Here is an 18,646-nt window from a genome sequence, read left to right as displayed (position 1 = left end):
CAGAATATTAATCCATTTATTTGAATTTGTGTTAAATATGTTACCAATTCATTGTTTGACCTATAGTTCAATTTATGATATATCTTCAGGCACTAATGTTTTCAATACCAAGAAAACAAAGCAGGAATTTCAAAAACCATATACACAAGTTAATTGCATGGCATTATAATGCATTGGGAAGGAAACTGTTAACACATTAACACTGATTGCTTCTAAGAACTGGGACAATCTGGGAGATGATTTTTTTTTCTGTCCTATTACTTTCTAAATTTTCTAGATCACCATAAGTTTTATAATAAAAAAAAATAACATAGTAACCACAAACCCTGTGGCAGGGACAAGTACAATCAGAGTTGGGACCATCACCAGACAGCAGTAACCAAAAGGGAAAAGGTGGTTCCACAAGATTTATGAACAGCTCCTACTGCTTAATGAAACACAACATAAAAGAAATCTCCTAAAGACCAGTGCAGTACTCCTAATGTACATCTTGACCTGCCCTAAACCAAGGGAAGAAATTACTTAGCACAAGGAGGAAAATAGCAAGGAAGAAAGACACTGAAGCCACAAGAAGAGGGTACATTTGTCTGAGACATAGCCATGGAATTCCACAAGGGAAGAAAAGAGACAGGAGAATTGTCATATCTGATCATCAGGAAGTGGACCATACTCAGTGGAGAGTGGAAAAAGGAATTCAGAAGTAGCATAACCATAGCAGCCCTGAGTTGTTAAAGACTTCACAACTGATGTGACTGGAGTAACTGTGTTAGTGTATGTCTGGCTCTGCCTTGTATGATGTTGAAAGACTCACACATGGAGCAGAATGGAAAAAAAAAATCCATCTGCATGTTGTCTACAAGAGACTCACCTTGGGCCTAATAACACATGCAGACTGAAAATGAAGGGATGGAAACACATTTACCAGACAAATGAAAAACATGCTGAGGTAATAATGCTTACATCAGACAAAATGGACTTTAAAACAAAGACCGGGATCCCTGGGTGGCACAGCGGTTTGGCGCCTGCCTTTGGCCCAGGGCGCGATCCTGGAGACCCGGGATCGAATCCCACATCAGGCTCCCGGTGCATGGAGCCTGCTTCTCCCTCTGCCTTGTGTCTCTGCCTCTCTCTCTCTCTCTCTGTGACTATCATAAATAAAAAAAAAATAAAATAAAATTTATAAATAATAAATAAATAAATAAATAAATAAATAAATAAATAAAACAAAGACCATGTAAGCAACAAGGGCATTACATAATGATAAAAAATGATATCCAACAAGAGGATATGATAAGGTAAATACATATGCACCCAATATTAGAGCACCTAAATATATAAAGTAAATATTAACAGACTTTAAGAGAGAAACTTATGGTAATATAACAATAGTAGGGGTCTTTGAATATCCCACTTACATCAACGGATAGATCATCCAGACAGAAAATCAGCATCTTTGCATGACATTAGACAAAATAGACATAATATATACACAGAACATTCCACCCCAAAGCAGAAGAATACACATTCTTTCCAAGTGCACATGAAACATGTTAGATCACACGTTAGGCCACAAAACAAGTCTCAATAAATTTAAGAATATTGAAATCATGCCACATATCTCTTCTGACCACAATGGTATGAAACTAGGAATCAATAAAAAAAAAAAAACTGGAAAAAAACCCCACAAACATGTGGAAGCTAAACAAAGTGATACTAAATCACCATTGGGGGATCCCTGGGTGGCACAGTGGTTTAGTGCCTGCCTTTGGCCCAGGGTGCGATCCTGGAGACCCGGGATCGAATCCCACGTCGGGCTCCCGGTGCATGAAGCCTGCTTCTCCCTCTGCCTGTGTCTTGCCTCTCTCTCTCTCTCTCTCTCTCTCTCTCTCTCTCTCTGTGACTATCATAAATAAATAAAATTTTTTTAAAAAGTTTAAAAAATAATAAATAAATAAATAAATCACCATTGGGCCAAGAAAACAATCAAAGAAGAAATTTTTAAAAAGAGATAAATGAAAATGAAAACACACAGTCTAAATTTTGGAAATGCAGTGAAAGCAATTCTAAGAGGTAAATAAAATGATAATAGGCCTACTTCAAGAAACAAGAAAATCCTCAAACAATCTAACCTTACACTTAGGTTAAAGCAACTAGAAAAAGAAGAACAAATAAGCCCTTGCTAAGTAAAAGAAATAATAAAGATGAGAGAATAACAAATTACTGACTCTTGATTCCATCTTAGGTCATGATCTCAGGGTCCTGGAGTAAGCCCTCTGTCAGGCTCCTGATCAGCGGAGAGTCTGCTTAAAGATTCTCTCTCTCTCTCTCTCTGTCTCTCTCTCTCTGCGTCTTTCTCCCTGTTATTTATCTCTAAAATAAAAAAATAAATCTTTTTAAAAGATGCATCTATACTGCTAAAGAATAAGTTATGCTGTCACTGTTTGCAGATGACATGATACTATACATTGAGAACCCTGAAGCCTCCAAAAAAATACAAAAAGTAATAAATGAATTCAAGAAAATTACAGGATACAAAATTAATATCCAGGTATTAATATCCAGGTAATAAAGTACCTAATCAGTACTAATTAGGTACTAATAACAAAGTAGCAGAAAGAGAAATTAAGAAAACAATCAGTTACAATTATACCAAAAAAAGATAAAATTCCTAGAAATAAACTTAGCAAAAGAGATGAAAGACCTATACCCTGAAAACTATAAAATACTAATGACAGAAACTGAAGATGACACAAACAAATGGAAAGATATCCCATGTTCATGGATTGGAAGAATTAATATTGTTACAATGTCCATACTATGCAAAGCAATCTACAGATTAAATGCAATCCTTATCAGATAACCAACAGCATTTTTCATAAAACTAGAATAAATAATAATATAGATTAATAAAGCAATCTTGAGAAAGAGGAACAAAGCTGGAGTACCACAATTCCAGATTTTAAGATTTACTATAAAGCTACAATAATCAAAACAGAATGGTATGGGCACAAAAATAGTCACATAAATCACAGAATAGAATAGAGACCCCAGATATAAACCCACGATTATATGGTCAACTAATCTATGGCAAAGGAGGCAAGAATATCCAATAGATAGCCTCTTCAACAAAAGCCATTAGGAAAGCTGGACAGTGACATGCAGAAGAATGAAACTGGACTACTTTCTTACACCATACACAAAAATAAACAAAATGGATAAGAGACCTAACTGTGAGACCTGAAACCATAAAAATCCTTAAGGAGAACACAGGCAGTAATTTCTCTGACATAGGCAATAACAACATTTTTCTAGACATGTCTCCTACTAAGGCAAGCAAAACACAAACAAAAGCAAAAATAAACTATTGGAATTACATCAAAATAAAAGGCTTTTGCACAGGGAAGGAAACTATTAACAAAAAGAAAAGGCAATTTACTGAATGAGAGAAGATATTTACAAATGATATATCTGATAAAAGGTTAGTATCTAAAATGTATAAGGAACTTACATAACTCAACACCAAAAAACCCAAACAATCCAATTAAAAAGTGGGCAAAGGACTTGAATAGACATTTTTTTCCAAAGAAGATATACAGATGGCCAACAGGCATATGAAAAGATACTCAACATCACTAATCATCAGGAAAATGCAAATCAAAACCACAGGAAGATATCACCTCATACCTGTCAGACTGGCTAAAATAAAAAAGAAATAACAAGTGTTGGTGAGTATGCAGAGAAAAAGAAACCCTTCTAAAGTGCTGATGAGAATGTAAATTGGTACAGCCACTATGGAAAACAATATGGAAATTCCTCAAAAATTAAAAATAGAAATACTATATAAATAAGTAGCTTCACCACTGGATGTTTACCCAGTAGAAACAAAAACACTAATTAAGGAAAATAAATGCACCTCTATGTTTATTGCAGCATTATTTACAATATCCAAGATAGATACAAAGGCAAGCTAAGTGTCCACCAGCAAATGAATGGATAAGGAAGATGTTGTATGTACATATACTATGCAGCCATAGTATATGCATCCTTTTTTTATAAAAGGATGAAATTGTGCCATTTCTGACAACATGGATAGACCTAGAGGGTATTATGCTAAGTGAAATAAGTCAGACTGAGAAAAACAATTACCATATGATTTCATTCACATGTGGAATCTAAAAAAATAAATGAACAAACAAACCAACATAAAGTAGAATCAGACTTAGAAATACAGAGAAAAAACTGATGGTTGCCAGAGGCTTGGGGGGAGGTATGAGCAAAACAGATGAAGGGGAGTGGGAGATACAGGCTTCCAGTTATGGAATGTATAAGTCAGGAAGTATAATGCACAGCATAAAGTCAATGATAATGTAATAGTGTTGTAAGGTGATGGCAGCTATGCTTGTGGTGAGTGTAGCATAATGTACAGATTTGTCAAATCACTATGTTCTACATCTGAAATAATGTAACATGGTGTGTCAATTATATTCAAATAAAAATAAAAGAAAGACAGACCTCAAGATGGAAAAATACAGTAGGCCCCACAGGTCACCTGTTACGTGTTGGGTTGGAGGGGGTGAGGTCAAGGTTATGGCTTGCTTGATGAGCAGGACAATACTCCTTTTATATGCTCAAAATGCTCTCACAGATTCACATACAGACTTTCTAGAATTTCAATGATATCATCTTAAGCAACCTATGGTTAGGACTAGACACTGTAAACAACCCTTTAAACACACCCTCCCCCCTCCACACACAGAGCCACACCCATGACACATCCACACACTAGAAAACATACAAACATGTACAGGGACACACACAGAAACAGCTAAATGGTGTCACAGGAGAGCTAGTTTTATCATACTCTCCTTAATTTCCATCTATTCTATTTCATCTATTCCATCATCCCTTTAATTTTCCAACTATTCAACAGGTATAGGCATATTCTCAATCATATGCAAATCCAAGCCACCCTCAATCCAACCACATTGACACCCTGAAGACACTCCTTTATGGAACTTCTGGTGTCTCCACTGTGCTTTCACTTTGCTAACAGGAGGGTGTCAAACACTTGGAACTTTTACTTATTTTTTTCTACCAAGGGGAAGAAAGCATGGTTTCCTGCCTGTTTATTTATGCCAGGCTGCACCATTGCCCTGGTAGACAAGAATTATGTTCACTGGGTGGCAGTAATTGCCAGCTGTGAAGTCCCACATGATTGATGTTTTTCACTTTCTCTACCATAGTCCAGCACTTTTCCATAACAAAAAATACACTCCACCAAGCATTTTGCTGTTTACACTATGGAGACTCTACCTTCCATAGTGCATGTGATTTTACTCAGATTATTGACTCCTTAAAATGTCATTTTTACCCAGAACAATTTCCACTTTCAATTTTTTCTTCTCCCAAAATTCTCATAAGCTCCACATGACACTTTGCAAATGGTCTGCTGTTATCATAGAAGGTTTTCCATAGCGCTAATCAAGTTGGATCCTGTAACTGAGCAACTTTAGGGTAATAATGAAAACTTCTCCTGTTGCTTAGTGGTGCCTAGGAGCTGATTTTGTTTTTTCTCTACCCAGACACAGCCAACTTCAGAGCTAATCCTCCAGCTGTCATATGAATGAATGGGGTCACATGTTCTCCCAGAGAGCCACTGCGCTAATCTGGGCAATGATGATCTCCACAGCTGTCTCTGAGAAACATGAAGCTCTAGTAAGAATAAAGAGCTTATCAGACAAATGAGTTGTTATAACCCCATAGAGTCATGATGGCGGCACAGATGCCACCACCACAGCACCCATGTGAGACTCAGGTGCCAGGATCTTCCCAGGACTTCACTGAGATTGTGTCTCCAAGAGTTAGGAGTTAGGACCTTCTCTCCTCCCAACCTGATTTTTAAGAAATAACCAGACAAGTCTTTTAACAGAACTCAGGCTGCCGACCTTGACCTGTTCATGGGTCAAGTTCCAAAATGTTTGATTTGAAACTCCCTAAAATAAGAATCTGAACCATTATACAGAGTTGGGGAATAGTGTCCAAGTGTCCTCCACTCCCTATCTGAAGCTCAGCAAAGCAATGCACAGTGTGTAACTCTCTCAATGGCTCCAATGTTTAAATGAAATCATTTTTGCCATTGACTACCTGTGTGATACTGACATGTCATGTAAGCCTTCCTGTGCCTCAACCATGTCATCTTTAAAGAGGCTGAAATCAGGACACCTGGGTGGCTCAGTGGTTGAGCATCTGCCTTTGGCTCATGCCATGATCCTGGGGTCCCAGGTTTGAGCCCCACATCAGGCTCCCCATAGGAAGCTTGCTTCTCCCTCTGCCTATGTCTCTGCCTCTCTCTGTGTGTCTCTCACGAATAAATAAAATCTTTAAAAACATATAAAAAACAAAGAAAAATAAAGAGGCTGAGCTCTTTTCACTCTCAGAGTCTCTTACCAAGAAACCAGTCTGTTCACAAAGGTGGAGATATCTTTGTTTAAACCTGTGTTCTCTGCCTCTCTTCTCTTTATATACCAGAGAAATACCAATCGATAAAATGAGTATTATCCCTATGGATTGTCTAAAACTCATTGCATGATACTCAAAGACAAGACACATGGAGCAGAATCAGACTTTAAAATAGTAACAGAGATATATTGGTATCAAGAACACAGAGCTATGTTCACTATAGGAATCATAACTTTGAATTTCATGGGACCTAAAATGATTTTGTTCTCTTTCTCTAGATTGAGAAGGTCATTCCATCTACTGGACATTTAATAATACTGTCATTTTTACTTCTTTTCCTTTTAAGTTGATTCTATATCCTGGAGATTAATAGGATTTTCCCGAGCTTCGAAACCCACAAGATGTCCCATAAGGGGATTGTCTAATAAAAAAGTTTTATTAGACATTTATAGAGCCATTTTGAATTTTTTAAGAGAGTAACTTATCAGTTTGACTTTATAGCTTGTGAAAGAATTTAAGATTCTTCTTTAAAGTAACTGGAAACATTGAGAAGGTGGCTTATTGGTTCTTATCACATATCATGAACATTTTTATTTTTATTGCAATTAATTATAATGTATGAGTCTCTTGTCCACAGCATTCATGTTAAAGTCAAGGCTAGGATTTAGCCATGGAATGTCATTATAGAAAATGGAGCAAAATGGAAGCCTTTATTTGAATGAGGTAAAGGGTCCAGGGGAAAGCTTGTCTAGTTACCTGTTATATCCTGCAGATGACTCCTGGAGCCACAGTGGCCTGACTTCCATATTCTCCATGGAATCTTTATTCCCAACTAGATTTCCATCTTTCTAGACAAGACACAGTTACAACTTTTCCTTTCCCCATTCAATCTTGGGAGAATCGTGATCTCCAGAAAAAGCAATTTCCACTAAACCAAATATTCCAGGTATATGAGCAGGTAGAGGTCCATGGTAAGCCACCAAAATGTATCACGATGCATTTTATTTTGAATTGAAGCTACTTGGGAAGCAGCTAGTGCAAGGACACTCAGACCCTCCTCTGTCCCCCTGTGAGCAGGAAACAAATCTCCCTTATGAAAAACACCCTCCCTATAATGAGAAGTAAAAGATATCCTTATCACCAGAGATGGGGACTTCAAAGCTGAGAAAGCTGTAGGAACAAACCTTGTTGTCTTTTCTAATCTTTTTTTTTAAAGATTTTATTTATTTATTCATGAGAAACACAGAGAAAGAGGCAGAGGCACAAGCAGAAGGAGAAGCAGGCTTTTCATAGTGAGCCTGATGTGCGACTCGATCCCAAAACCCAGGATCACATCCTGAGCCGAAGGCAGATGCTCAACCACGGACACCTAGGCATCCCATTTTTTTCTAATATACTAGACCTTAGCCTAAAGTCTGCTTGGAATTCCCTACTAATTAAAGCTCCCAAACACCTGTTTTCTTTACCCTGTCACTTCCTCCTCAATTTATTGTCTCTTTGTCTAAGATGTATACAAACTGCCTGCCTTCATCATTTCTTTAAGTCTCAGTTTTATTGGGGGGCCTCGTGCACACATAATGAAACTTGAGATATTTTTCTTCGGTTAATTTGTCTTATATAAATTAAATCTTGGTCCAGCTGAACGACATTGAAGGGGAAGACTTTTTCCTTCTCTACAAGAGAAAGCCCAGAAAAATCAGTGGGGATCAGAAATGAAAGCTACTTTTATTATACTTGAAAAACATACAAAAACAGAGAGGGTACTAGAAAACGTAGACAAGCAACATGGGCCCAGAAACCCCTGGGCTCAGAAGACTAACTTCAATATGGAACTTAGAGAGTTTGTTGTTAAGGCCATGATTACACTAAGACCATCCTCATTGTCATCATCTTATAACTCAGCTAGCTAGGGATAAAGGCATCTTGTAAGGTCCCACTCTTCCTGTTTTGCATGCTTTCCTTCTACTCATGGAATTTGGGGCATCTACCTGTCCAGTTCTCCTTTAAAAAAAAATTAAACTTCCTTTCAGTGCTAATGGCACAAAAACAGACACATAGATCAATGGAACAGAACAGAGAACCCAGAAATGGACCCCCAACTCTATGGTCAACTAATATTTGACAAAGGAGGAAAGACTATCCACTGGAAAAAAGACAGTCTCTTCAATAAATGGTGCTGAGAAAACTGGACAGCCACAAACAGAAGAATGAAACTAGACCCTTCTCTTACACCATACACAAAGATAAACTCAAAATGGATGAAAGATCTAAATGTGAGACAAGAATCCATCAAAATCCTAGAGGAGAACACAGGCAACACCCTTTTTGAACTTGGCCACAGCAACTTCTTGCAAGATACATCTATGAAGGCAAGGGAAATAAAAGAAAAAATGAATTATTGGGACTTCACCAAGATAAAAAGCTTCTGCACAGCAAAAGAAACAGTCAACAAAACTAAAAGACAACCTACAGAATGGGAGAAGATATTTACAAATGACATAGCAGCTAAAGGGCTAGTATCCAAGATCTATAAAGAACTTATTAAACTCAACAGCAAAGAAACAATCCAATCATGAAATGGGCAAAATACATGAACAGAAATTTCACCAAAGAAGGCCTACACATGGCCAACAAGCACATGAGAAAATGCTCCGCATCACTTGCCATCAGGGAAATAGAAATCAAAACCACAATGAGATACCACCTCACACCAGTGAGAATGGTAAAAATTAACAAGACAGGAAACAACAAATGTTGGAGAGGATGTGGAGAAAGGGAACCCTCTTGCACTGTTGGTGGGAATGTGAACTGGTGCAGCCACTCTGGAAAACTGTGTGGAGGTTCCTCAAAGAGTTAAAAATAGACCTGCCCTATGACCCAGCAATTGCACTGCTGGGGATTTATCCCAAAGATACAGATGCAGTGAAAGAATGAGACACGTGCACCCCAATGTTTCTAGCAGCAATGTCCACAATAGCCAAACTGTGGAAGGAGCCTCAGTGTCCCTCAAAAGATGAATGGATAAAGAAGATGTGGTCTATGTGTACAATGGAATATTACTCAGCCATTAGAAAAGACAAATACAAAAAAAAAAAAAAGACAAATACCCACCATTTGCTTCAACGTGGATGGAACTGGAGGGTATTATGCTGAGTGAAATAAGTCAATCGGAGAAGGACAAACATTATATGGTCTCATTCATTTGGGGAATATAAAAAATAGTGAAAGGAATCAAAGGGGAAAGGGGAGAAAATGAGTGGAAATATCAGAGAGGGAGACAGAACATGAGAGACTCCTAACTCTGGGAAACAAACTAAGGGTTGTGGAAGGGGAGGTGGGCAGGGGGATGGGGTGACTGGGTGACAGGCACTGAGGGGGGTGACATTCCCTGACGGGATGAGCACTGGGTGTTATGCTGTATGTTGGCAAATTGAACTCCAATAAAAAAATATACAAAAATAAATAAATAAAAATAAATAAACTTCCTTTCAGAAAAAGATTTACTAAAATCATTTACACTTTAGTGTGAAGTAGCTGCTGCTTCTCCCAGGGTATCTACATTCTAAGCCATATTTTCATTACAAGCTGAAGGGTTTTCCCCTATGGACAAAATTCTTCAATTGAAGCTGCAGGTGTAAGTGATCTTTTGGAGACAGACAGACCTGCACTCTTGGAACTGCCCAGTACCCAAAGTCTAAAAGATGAAACCAAAGTCACTTAAAGTTAAGGAAAGCGTGTTATATTTGTGTTCAGGGTTCCAAGAACTTTTGAGTGCATTTTCAAATATACTTTGAAATTCATGTGTGAGATTACTTCCCGAGGAGTCTATAACAAGCAGTGAGGGAAGATTCTTCCCTGAAGTAAGTCCTTAAAAGCAAAAAGCCTAGATGCACATAGAGTACAGTCCTTAAAAATACAACTTTTGGGTTGAAGTGGACTATGTGTATTTTAGCTTGTATTAAAACTATCAGAGAAAGGCCTCTGGAAAAAGGGAATATAAGTAGAAGAAATATTCAGGCAGAGCAGAATGACCAGTATAAAGATACTTAGGAAAAATTCTTTACAATCACTAATTTAATTATAATAAAAACTTACCACTAGGTAGAACTTTCTATAGTGATGAAAAAGTTCTTGGTCTGATCTTTACATAATGGTAGCCATTAGCCACATGTGGCTATTACTCATTGGAAATGCAGCTAATGTGGCTAGAATTGAATTTTTAATTCTAACGAATTTAAACAGCCACACATTGCTAGTGGCTACCCTGCTGGACAGTGGGGGTCTAACACGATTACTCCTTTAACACATAATTTTTAGGACTACTTTGTATCCATGGCCTTTCTCCAGGGGAAACTGATAGAACTCTCAAAATAATGCAGTCTTCCAGCTGGAAACAGTTTATTTTCTAGGAACAGTTTGTGACTCATTCGGTCCCCCACCCCAACCATTACCTAGGTGCCCAACCATTGGTGCCTCACTCGTCCCTTTAGGGTAAGCCTGCAATGCCAGCTTCTGGAAGGAAGGGTACTTACCTTCACCCAATGGAAGTTCTTCTTCTTGCTCACTGGGGGAAGGCAGCAGGGGCTGCAGGGGCTCCATGTTAATGATGAGCTGTTTGTTCAAGGAGTAGGAACTACGGCTCTGAGTAATGTTGGTTCTGAAAATAGACAAACCGGGGGGGGGGAATTGGTCTCCATGGCAAACACCAGCCCGTCCATCTCAGTTGGCCTCCTGAGTTGGGAACTGTCTCTGCACTCACACACTGGATGAGGCCAGTGGTAAAGGCAACATAACACTGAAGACACACACAGCCCTCTTCATCCTTAAGGTTCTGACAAAATGTTCACATGTTCTAATGCAATGCAGTGAAGGAAACCTATTTCCCCATATGTCACCAGATTCAAGCGTACTAGGTGACACCGAAAAACACAAGAGGCAGGTGTCACTGACCTAGATATGCAGACAAGTGAATTAAAGGCATCACCCAAGTAATTTAATAACCACCAAAAAACCAAAAACGAAAACAGAACCCAGTCAGAGAGATGGTACAGGCATTCTATGGCTCCGAGCTACCTTGGTGTTGCTGGATGTCCAACATTTAATATCAGTGTTTAATGCTCACATTCAAATTCACACTCCTCTCACCAGCCAGCCACAGACACCCTGCTTCTGAGGCAGCAAACACGTGTCATTGGCTGTGAAGGGCAGCAGATGGCAAGGAAAAATGTACGAGTGTCATGTCAAGACTAGTGGCTGATAGCAGGAAGCCTGTCTACACTGCCTGCTGCAAGGAAACCAGCTGTCTGCCTTGAAAGACAGGGAAGTGGGGCTCCTCTAGTGGTGTTTCAGCACCTTTCCCCTCCCTAGGTTTCCTGTCAAAACCCCAACCAACCCACCCTTTAAAGATGCTGTGAAATGTTTCCTACCCTTTGGTGCCCCCTTGGATGGGCACCTGACAACACATTTTCACAACACATTTGCACATTCTCTCTTTCTCCCCTCATACTACTCTCCCTTCTTTCACAACTCATGGCATTCAGCACCTCTCTCTGTATTTATTGGTGTACTACTCAGTCCCACCTTGAGAAGCACCTTAAGGGCAGAAACTGATCTATCCATTCTGATGCACTTTACAGTGCCTCCCTAGCTGTCTTATTACGGGCCATTCACATTTGAAATCGAAGTAAACTAGGACACCTGGGTGGCTCAGCAGTTGAGCATCTGCCTTCAGCTCAGGGCATGATCCTGGGGTCCTAGGATCAAGTCCCACATCAGGCTTTCCTTGGGGAGCGTGCTTCTTCCTATGCCTGTGTCTTTGCCTCTCTCTCTGTGCTCTCATGTATAAATAAATAAATAAATATTTAAAAAAAAATAAGGAAAGAAAGAAATCTAAGTAAACTAAATGCAATCCTGGCTTGACAGAAGCTGCCATTTCAGATTGGCATAGAGTGTTGCCCCTGCCTTATAGCCGGGGCATTCCTATTTGGCACGGGACAGGGATGGAGAAGAACATGGTACCCTCCACAGCTGGCACTGGCTGGAGAAAAAATTATGAGGACTAGCTTTGCCATGGAGTCCTGTCCTTCATTATTTCACTCGCCAACCACTTACTTGCAGCTAATACGTATGCAGCATTGGATGGCCTGCCTCGTTCTGGTGAGCCATGGTCCTTGCATTAAGGAACTCACTCTCTAGCACTATGATTTTCATACTTTTTGATGGAGACCCGCATTAAGAAATGCATCTTATATCATTTCTCTGTACACATGTGGGGAGACATACAAGTAAAGCAAATGTTTCATGCAACGACAGTAACTCTTGTTATGTGTGATTCGCTTTTCCCCCCCATTCTAGTTTATTTTGCTTGAAGTGTGGTCTTTTTTCATTTCGTGACTCATTAATGTGCTATAGCCACAGCTGGAAAAGCACACATCTCATGGAGGAGACTGATGGCCAAGGGTCTTCTGTAAACTCTAAGGAGGGGCACCTGAGGGCCGTGGAGCTTTCTGACCTCAGAAAAGCCCATTTTCCATTGCTACTCAAATTAGATTGCTCAGACCCACCTCTGGCACCCATGCCAGTTGACTGGCAGCAGTTCCATCCTCCAGAAATTACTGCATATCATCAAGGAGGGCCTTTTATGAGCCTTTATGGAGGATCTTTTGCTCCACAGCAGTGCCCCCCCAACACTCTTCAATTGGAGATGTAAAGCATCATGCCCCTTGCCCCACGCCACCCCCTCAACACTGCAATATCTGGGGATCCCTGGGTGGCGCAGTGCTTTAGCGCCTGCCTTTGGCCCAGGGCACGATCCTGGAGACCCGGGATCGAATCCCACGTCGGGCTCCCGGTGCATGGAGCCTGCTTCTCCCTCTGCCTATGTCTCTGCCTCTCTGTGTGTGTGTGTGTGTGTGACTATCATAAATAAATAAAAATTAAAAAAATTTAAAAAAAACACTGCAATATCTGGGCAACTGCTCTGTGTTTAGACAGCCTGAGTTCACTAAGAGTGATCTCACAGGTGTAAGCCTGCCAGGCACTGGCTGGTCAGGAGGATGCTGACTCAGCATGTATGCTCACAGGCTCCTGCTGCCACACTGTAGCAGAGGCCTATGGCCAAGGTCAGAGAGGTTAGGGTCTGCTTAGGGTTAGGCTAGATGAACCCTACAGAGAATTATAATCCTGAGACCCTGAGTTCTATGATTCAGAGATGAACACTGCCTCCCAGTAAGTCCAAGACTCAGATAAACCCAAAAGTGGGCACAGCTAGAGTTTCCCTAGAGCACAAAGAATCTAGGGATCCAGGCCTGGGTGTTGGGCCCTGGGACAACTAGAGAGTAAGATTAAGCAAAATTAGAATCAAAAGGCATGTCTCCTATCCTTTCTCTACTAACTCCTGCAGACTATAGGTTACCTTTTTATATTTCTCTCCTTGTGACCTTTTTAAAGGTGCAACTAATCCTGGCTTCATTTAAATCAAGAGCCCACCAGCACAGTTATGCTAATAATAAATACAATGCCAGAATTTGATGGTTTATATATATGACCATATTTGTCTTTCTCAGTGTACCTGTGAGACAGGCAAGAAAAATACCATATTCACAGATCAGGACATCGAGACTCAATGAAGTTATAGAACTTGACTAAAGAAAGACACTTAGAGTTGACTAACTCAGATCATCTGATTCTCAACAGAACTTTCTGAACTTTCTGCATGATTTATCCTACAGTGCCTGAGAGAGGACTCTGTTCACTACAGCTAATGTCCACTGTGTCAGGTGATCTTCTAGAAGATGTGCCAACATCCTACTCAGCTCCCACCCTGCCCTTCTGCCTGGGCTCCTGATGTAACAGCTTTGGCTGGAGTCCCCTCAAGCCAGGCAAGGGTCAGTGTTGTGTTTCCCAGTCTCAGAATCTATCCATCAACTGATTCTGCAAAATGCCTGACCCGCTTTGTACTCAGCGCAGAACAGTTTTCTAATGAAACCATCACTAGGAATTCTACTGAGGTAAAAAGGTTTTCTTTGGAAAGTGCAAGTACATTCTAAGATTGGCTTCAAAAACTGAAAGCATAATATAGAGCAACTGAAGGCTTGTGGAATTCCTGCACTAGTCCTTGCAGTGAAGCAAATGCTGTTGGCCCATCATCAAAACTCCATCTGAAGAAGCTTTAATGAGGACACGTCTGTTAAATTCTAGCTTCCCGTTTTTGGATGAGAGTTATAACACCATCATCTCACATTCGTATGGCACTTTCTAATTTTTAAAGCACTTTATTTTAATGCCCATAACACAATCTAGAAGTTGGGCAAAGTAATATTCTGAATCTCACTTTACAGATGAGTAAATTGATGATCAGAGAAGTTCAGAGACTTACCCAAGACCACCCAGCTTGTAAGCAACACAAACTAGATTAGACTACACAGTTTATAAGCAACACAACCAAGTTCATGACTGGTGGGCAGCCCGGGTGGCTCAGCGGTTTAGCACTGCCTTCAGCCCAGGGCATGATCCTGGAGACTCGGGATTGAGTCCCATGTCAGGCTCCCTGCTTCTCCCTCTGCCTGTGTCTCTGCCTCTGTGTGTGTGTGTGTGTGTGTGTGTGTGTGTGTGTGTGTGTGTGTCTCATGAATAAGTAAATAAAATCTTTAAAAAAATGTCATGACTGGTGCTTGTTCCAGGTCCAAATGCTGCTTCTGGGTGTGTCCCAGTAGTGGCTGCTATGCCTAGGTGGCTCACGCGGTCAGCCCTGGGCTGCAACCTTCTGCCTCACAGCCCCTGGCATAAGTGGTTGATTCTTACCAGGTAGCCAGCCCAGGAGGACTTTGCTTAGAGACCTTGTCATCAGTAAAGATCAGTGAACTATCATGAGAATTAGCTTTTTCTCTTTTTGAAAAAAAAAAAAATTCCCAAGACAGTGCTCTCAATCTGTCTGTGTTGTGTCTCTCTAAATACACACACCTCAGCAAAAGCTGTATTCCATGAACTTGCTGTTCTTTGAAGAGTACACTCTCAAGTGGGAAGAAAGACAACTAACTAAAGCCTTACTATCACCATTCTAAAGGAGGGGTCATCTCTAAACACAGCAGAGAAAGGATTCATCACTATATTCTCACTTTTGACAGCCACATCAAAGAAGCCAAAATAATTCAAAAATAATTGTTTAAGGGAAAAAGTGTCCTTCCACGCAACTGGCCACTGGAAAGAAATGAGAAGTTGCTACTGGAAGGATCTATTTCCATGGCTCTAATAGCACTACTGCCTCCTAGGAGGTCAAGGTCCCCAGGGCAGCACCTTGGACAGATCTCAGGTCTTCTCAGAAAATCGCAGGCACATTGCTGTCACCTCACACCCCTGATTCATATACGCATTCAACAAATATGTACTGACCTCTACTATGTGCCCAGTGCTGTGTTAGGTGTTAGGTGATACACAGATGACCAAATAGGCACAGCTTTTCCCTCCCACAGCTTTCTTTGTATTATTACTTTAAACAAATCTTCCTTGTATTGTCAGAGATTTGAGACATACTGCCACAAAGCTGAGGACCAGAGAGGTGTCCTGAGCATGTGGACTCAATAGGCTTTCATATACACTCAATTGGCTTTCAGTAGAAAGGCAAGAAATACCATATGAACCAGAGTCTCAAGGGCCCATAGGTCCTTGTTTGCAGTAACATCCCTGGGGGACTTTAGAAGATTCCAGAAAAGGGAAACTATAAATTGATGCCTCATTTCCCAGCCCTTCTGGCGGTTTGGTTCTGTCCATTCTGGAAAAAGATTCTCACTATGGTCACTCTGCTCCTTTTATACCCACAGCCTGGCTCCTCAAAATGTGGTCCCTGAACCAGCATGGCCACCATCTTGGAGCTCATTAGAAATGCCAGATTCATGAATCGGGAATCTGATTTTAACAAGACCTGTAGGTGATCCCTGTCCAAGTTAAAGTTTGAGAAGCCCTTATCTAGGGATCCTTGAGTCCCATAAACTATGCAAATCTCAGTCAAAAAGAGAATTTTTTTTTCAAATTATTTCTGATCTCATTATCTATCTATATATGATAACTATGGGATTCATGGAAAATCTTACATATTGAGAATATGAGCCTCTGAAAGCATATTGTTAAAAACAGTTTCCTTCTTTGTATTTGTGCTGTCAAAAGAACTCCCCAGCATCAAGTATTTCTTTTTTCTTTTTTTAAAGATCAAATACTCGCACTTCAAATTAGAAATATAAAACCCAAGCGGAGCCCCTGAGGTGGTTCTGCCTCCCAGCTTCTAAGAGAATGCCAGAAGCTTTCTGGGTAGCAAATGCTACAAAGAAAAGAATACAGACTTAGATCTGCCACACACACAAAAGAATCTACAACTTGAGATAAATCATTTAACTTCTCTGAGACTCAAGTTCCCTTGTCTATAAAATAGAAGCATCAAATTAGATGATACTTAAGGTCATTTCTGGCCCAGAGTCTAGAAAAGTTCAAATGATACATTTTATCATTTCATCTTTTTCATTTCTGCCACAGAGTGACTACGATTTGTGGTAGAAGAGGGACTCTAAAGACTATATTAAAAAGAAGTAAATAACAAATAAAAGACCAGTGTCATCAGTGGGTAGGCTCTAAGACTTTCACAGTTTTGCACTAAGGTACCTCCAGACAATGTGCTCCAGCTTCCCTAGCCTTACATCTTTCTCCTGCTTCTTAATGCAGGAAAGACCACTTCTACAGACGTGCACATGACAGCTTCCACTGGGTCACCCAAACCAGGAAGGAATTATTCCCATGTAGACATCTGCATGGGATCTCGTGCCAACTGTAGTTCTGCTCCCTTGTGTGGGAGAGAAGTGTTGTCTGGATCCCCATGCCAGGCTGGTTGGGCAACATTTCCAAAAGACCCAACAACCCAGGAAATAAGGAAAGAAGCACCCAGTTCACTGGGTCATGCTGGAAACAGAGGAGACTGGGCAAATATGAGCAAATATGAGCCTAAGGGAGACTCTGCAAAGTCCAAAGGCGGGGAAGGAAGGAAAAGGTGCCAACCAGTGTGTGGCAGCCTCCTAAACAGCATAACGTAGGATGATCTTGTCTTCAAAAAGGGAAATATCATGATGAGAATATTCAGCTTTAGATATCTAGCATGTTTAAGGTTGAGAATATGCAATGATCTGTGCATATTGTGGTGATATAAAGTCCAACATGACGAAGGGAATATTTAATTCCTATGAACCGCATAGACTGCCACATTATGAAAATGCGTACCCTTGAACTGCTAATGACTACATTCCTCATTCCCCTGAGTGACCTTTGGGAGTAAGGAGCCCCAGGAGTGATGAGCACCCCCGGCCTTCCTCCTGTGAAACAGTCTAAGAGAAGTTGGGCCAATGGGAATTGGCCACATCTGATGAGGCAGGAACAGAAGAGCGTTCTTAGACAGCAGGATGATAGCTTCAGCCAGGAGACGACACCCCTGTGCCTCACACACTGTTCATGTGACAATCCAGGCCCAAGCAAGCCAATGATTCCTCCCCACAGAGCAAGCAACTCAAAATGGAGTCAGGCTGCCCTCACACTGTGGCCCTGTCAAGTCTGTCCCACAGAGATTTCCAGGACATCAAGAGTGCCGTGCCTGGAAACAGATGTGCCCAAAATGACACAGGCAGAGGCAGCTGGTGCCCTTATGCCCTTTCCCATTATAGAGGATTTGGCAAAGCAGGCTTTTAAACCCTTCCATCCATCCCAGAAGCCTCCCGGAGCCCTGGGGATGACCCCACATACCTGTGCACCTCTGGAGGCTCCCTCTGGATTTTGGAGCTGGCCTCTACCACCTCTTTGGCAACTTTACCACTGCAACAGAAAAACACAATGTCTGTGCACAGATACTCAGAGCAGAAGGGGAGTAGTGTGTGTGTGTATTTTTTTTTTAATTTCACAGTAGCCTGATCCACTCTAGAAATCTATGCCTTCTCTTCCTCCATGAGAGAAGTTACTATGGATTTTGAGGGGCGTTCATGAGTGTAAGACATGAGTGGAGTAGAAATGGAGGATCAAAGCAGGTGTACAAGCCAAAATACACTGATTTATAAGCAAAGTGTTCAAAAAGTCAATGGCTGGGATGACTGGGTGGCTCAGCGGTTGAGCATCTCCTGTTGGCTCAGGTCGTGATCCCAGGGTCCTGGGATAGAGTCCT

The 18,646-nt window shown here is 40.8% G+C and overlaps 1 protein-coding gene across 3 annotated transcripts in view; it reads right to left on the bottom strand.

Moving 5' to 3' along the window:
- The window catches only part of FRMD3 (FERM domain containing 3), a 297,512-nt gene that overhangs the window by 45,300 nt on the left and 233,566 nt on the right, over positions 1-18,646 (bottom strand). For all 3 annotated transcript variants that reach the window (XM_041744980.1, XM_041744981.1, XM_041744983.1), the window contains 2 exons: positions 18,235-18,303; positions 10,992-11,116 (listed from right to left, as the gene is read on the bottom strand). In XM_041744980.1, coding sequence (XP_041600914.1) covers positions 10,992-11,116; positions 18,235-18,303 — 194 coding nt within the window. The remainder of the gene's footprint in view (positions 1-10,991; positions 11,117-18,234; positions 18,304-18,646) is intronic.

This window comes from Vulpes lagopus, chromosome 2 (genome assembly GCF_018345385.1).
Source record: "Vulpes lagopus strain Blue_001 chromosome 2, ASM1834538v1, whole genome shotgun sequence".
NCBI lineage: Eukaryota > Metazoa > Chordata > Mammalia > Carnivora > Canidae > Vulpes > Vulpes lagopus.
The sequence above is the reverse complement of the archived record's forward strand: the minus strand, read 5'-3'. Positions and strand labels throughout refer to the sequence as shown.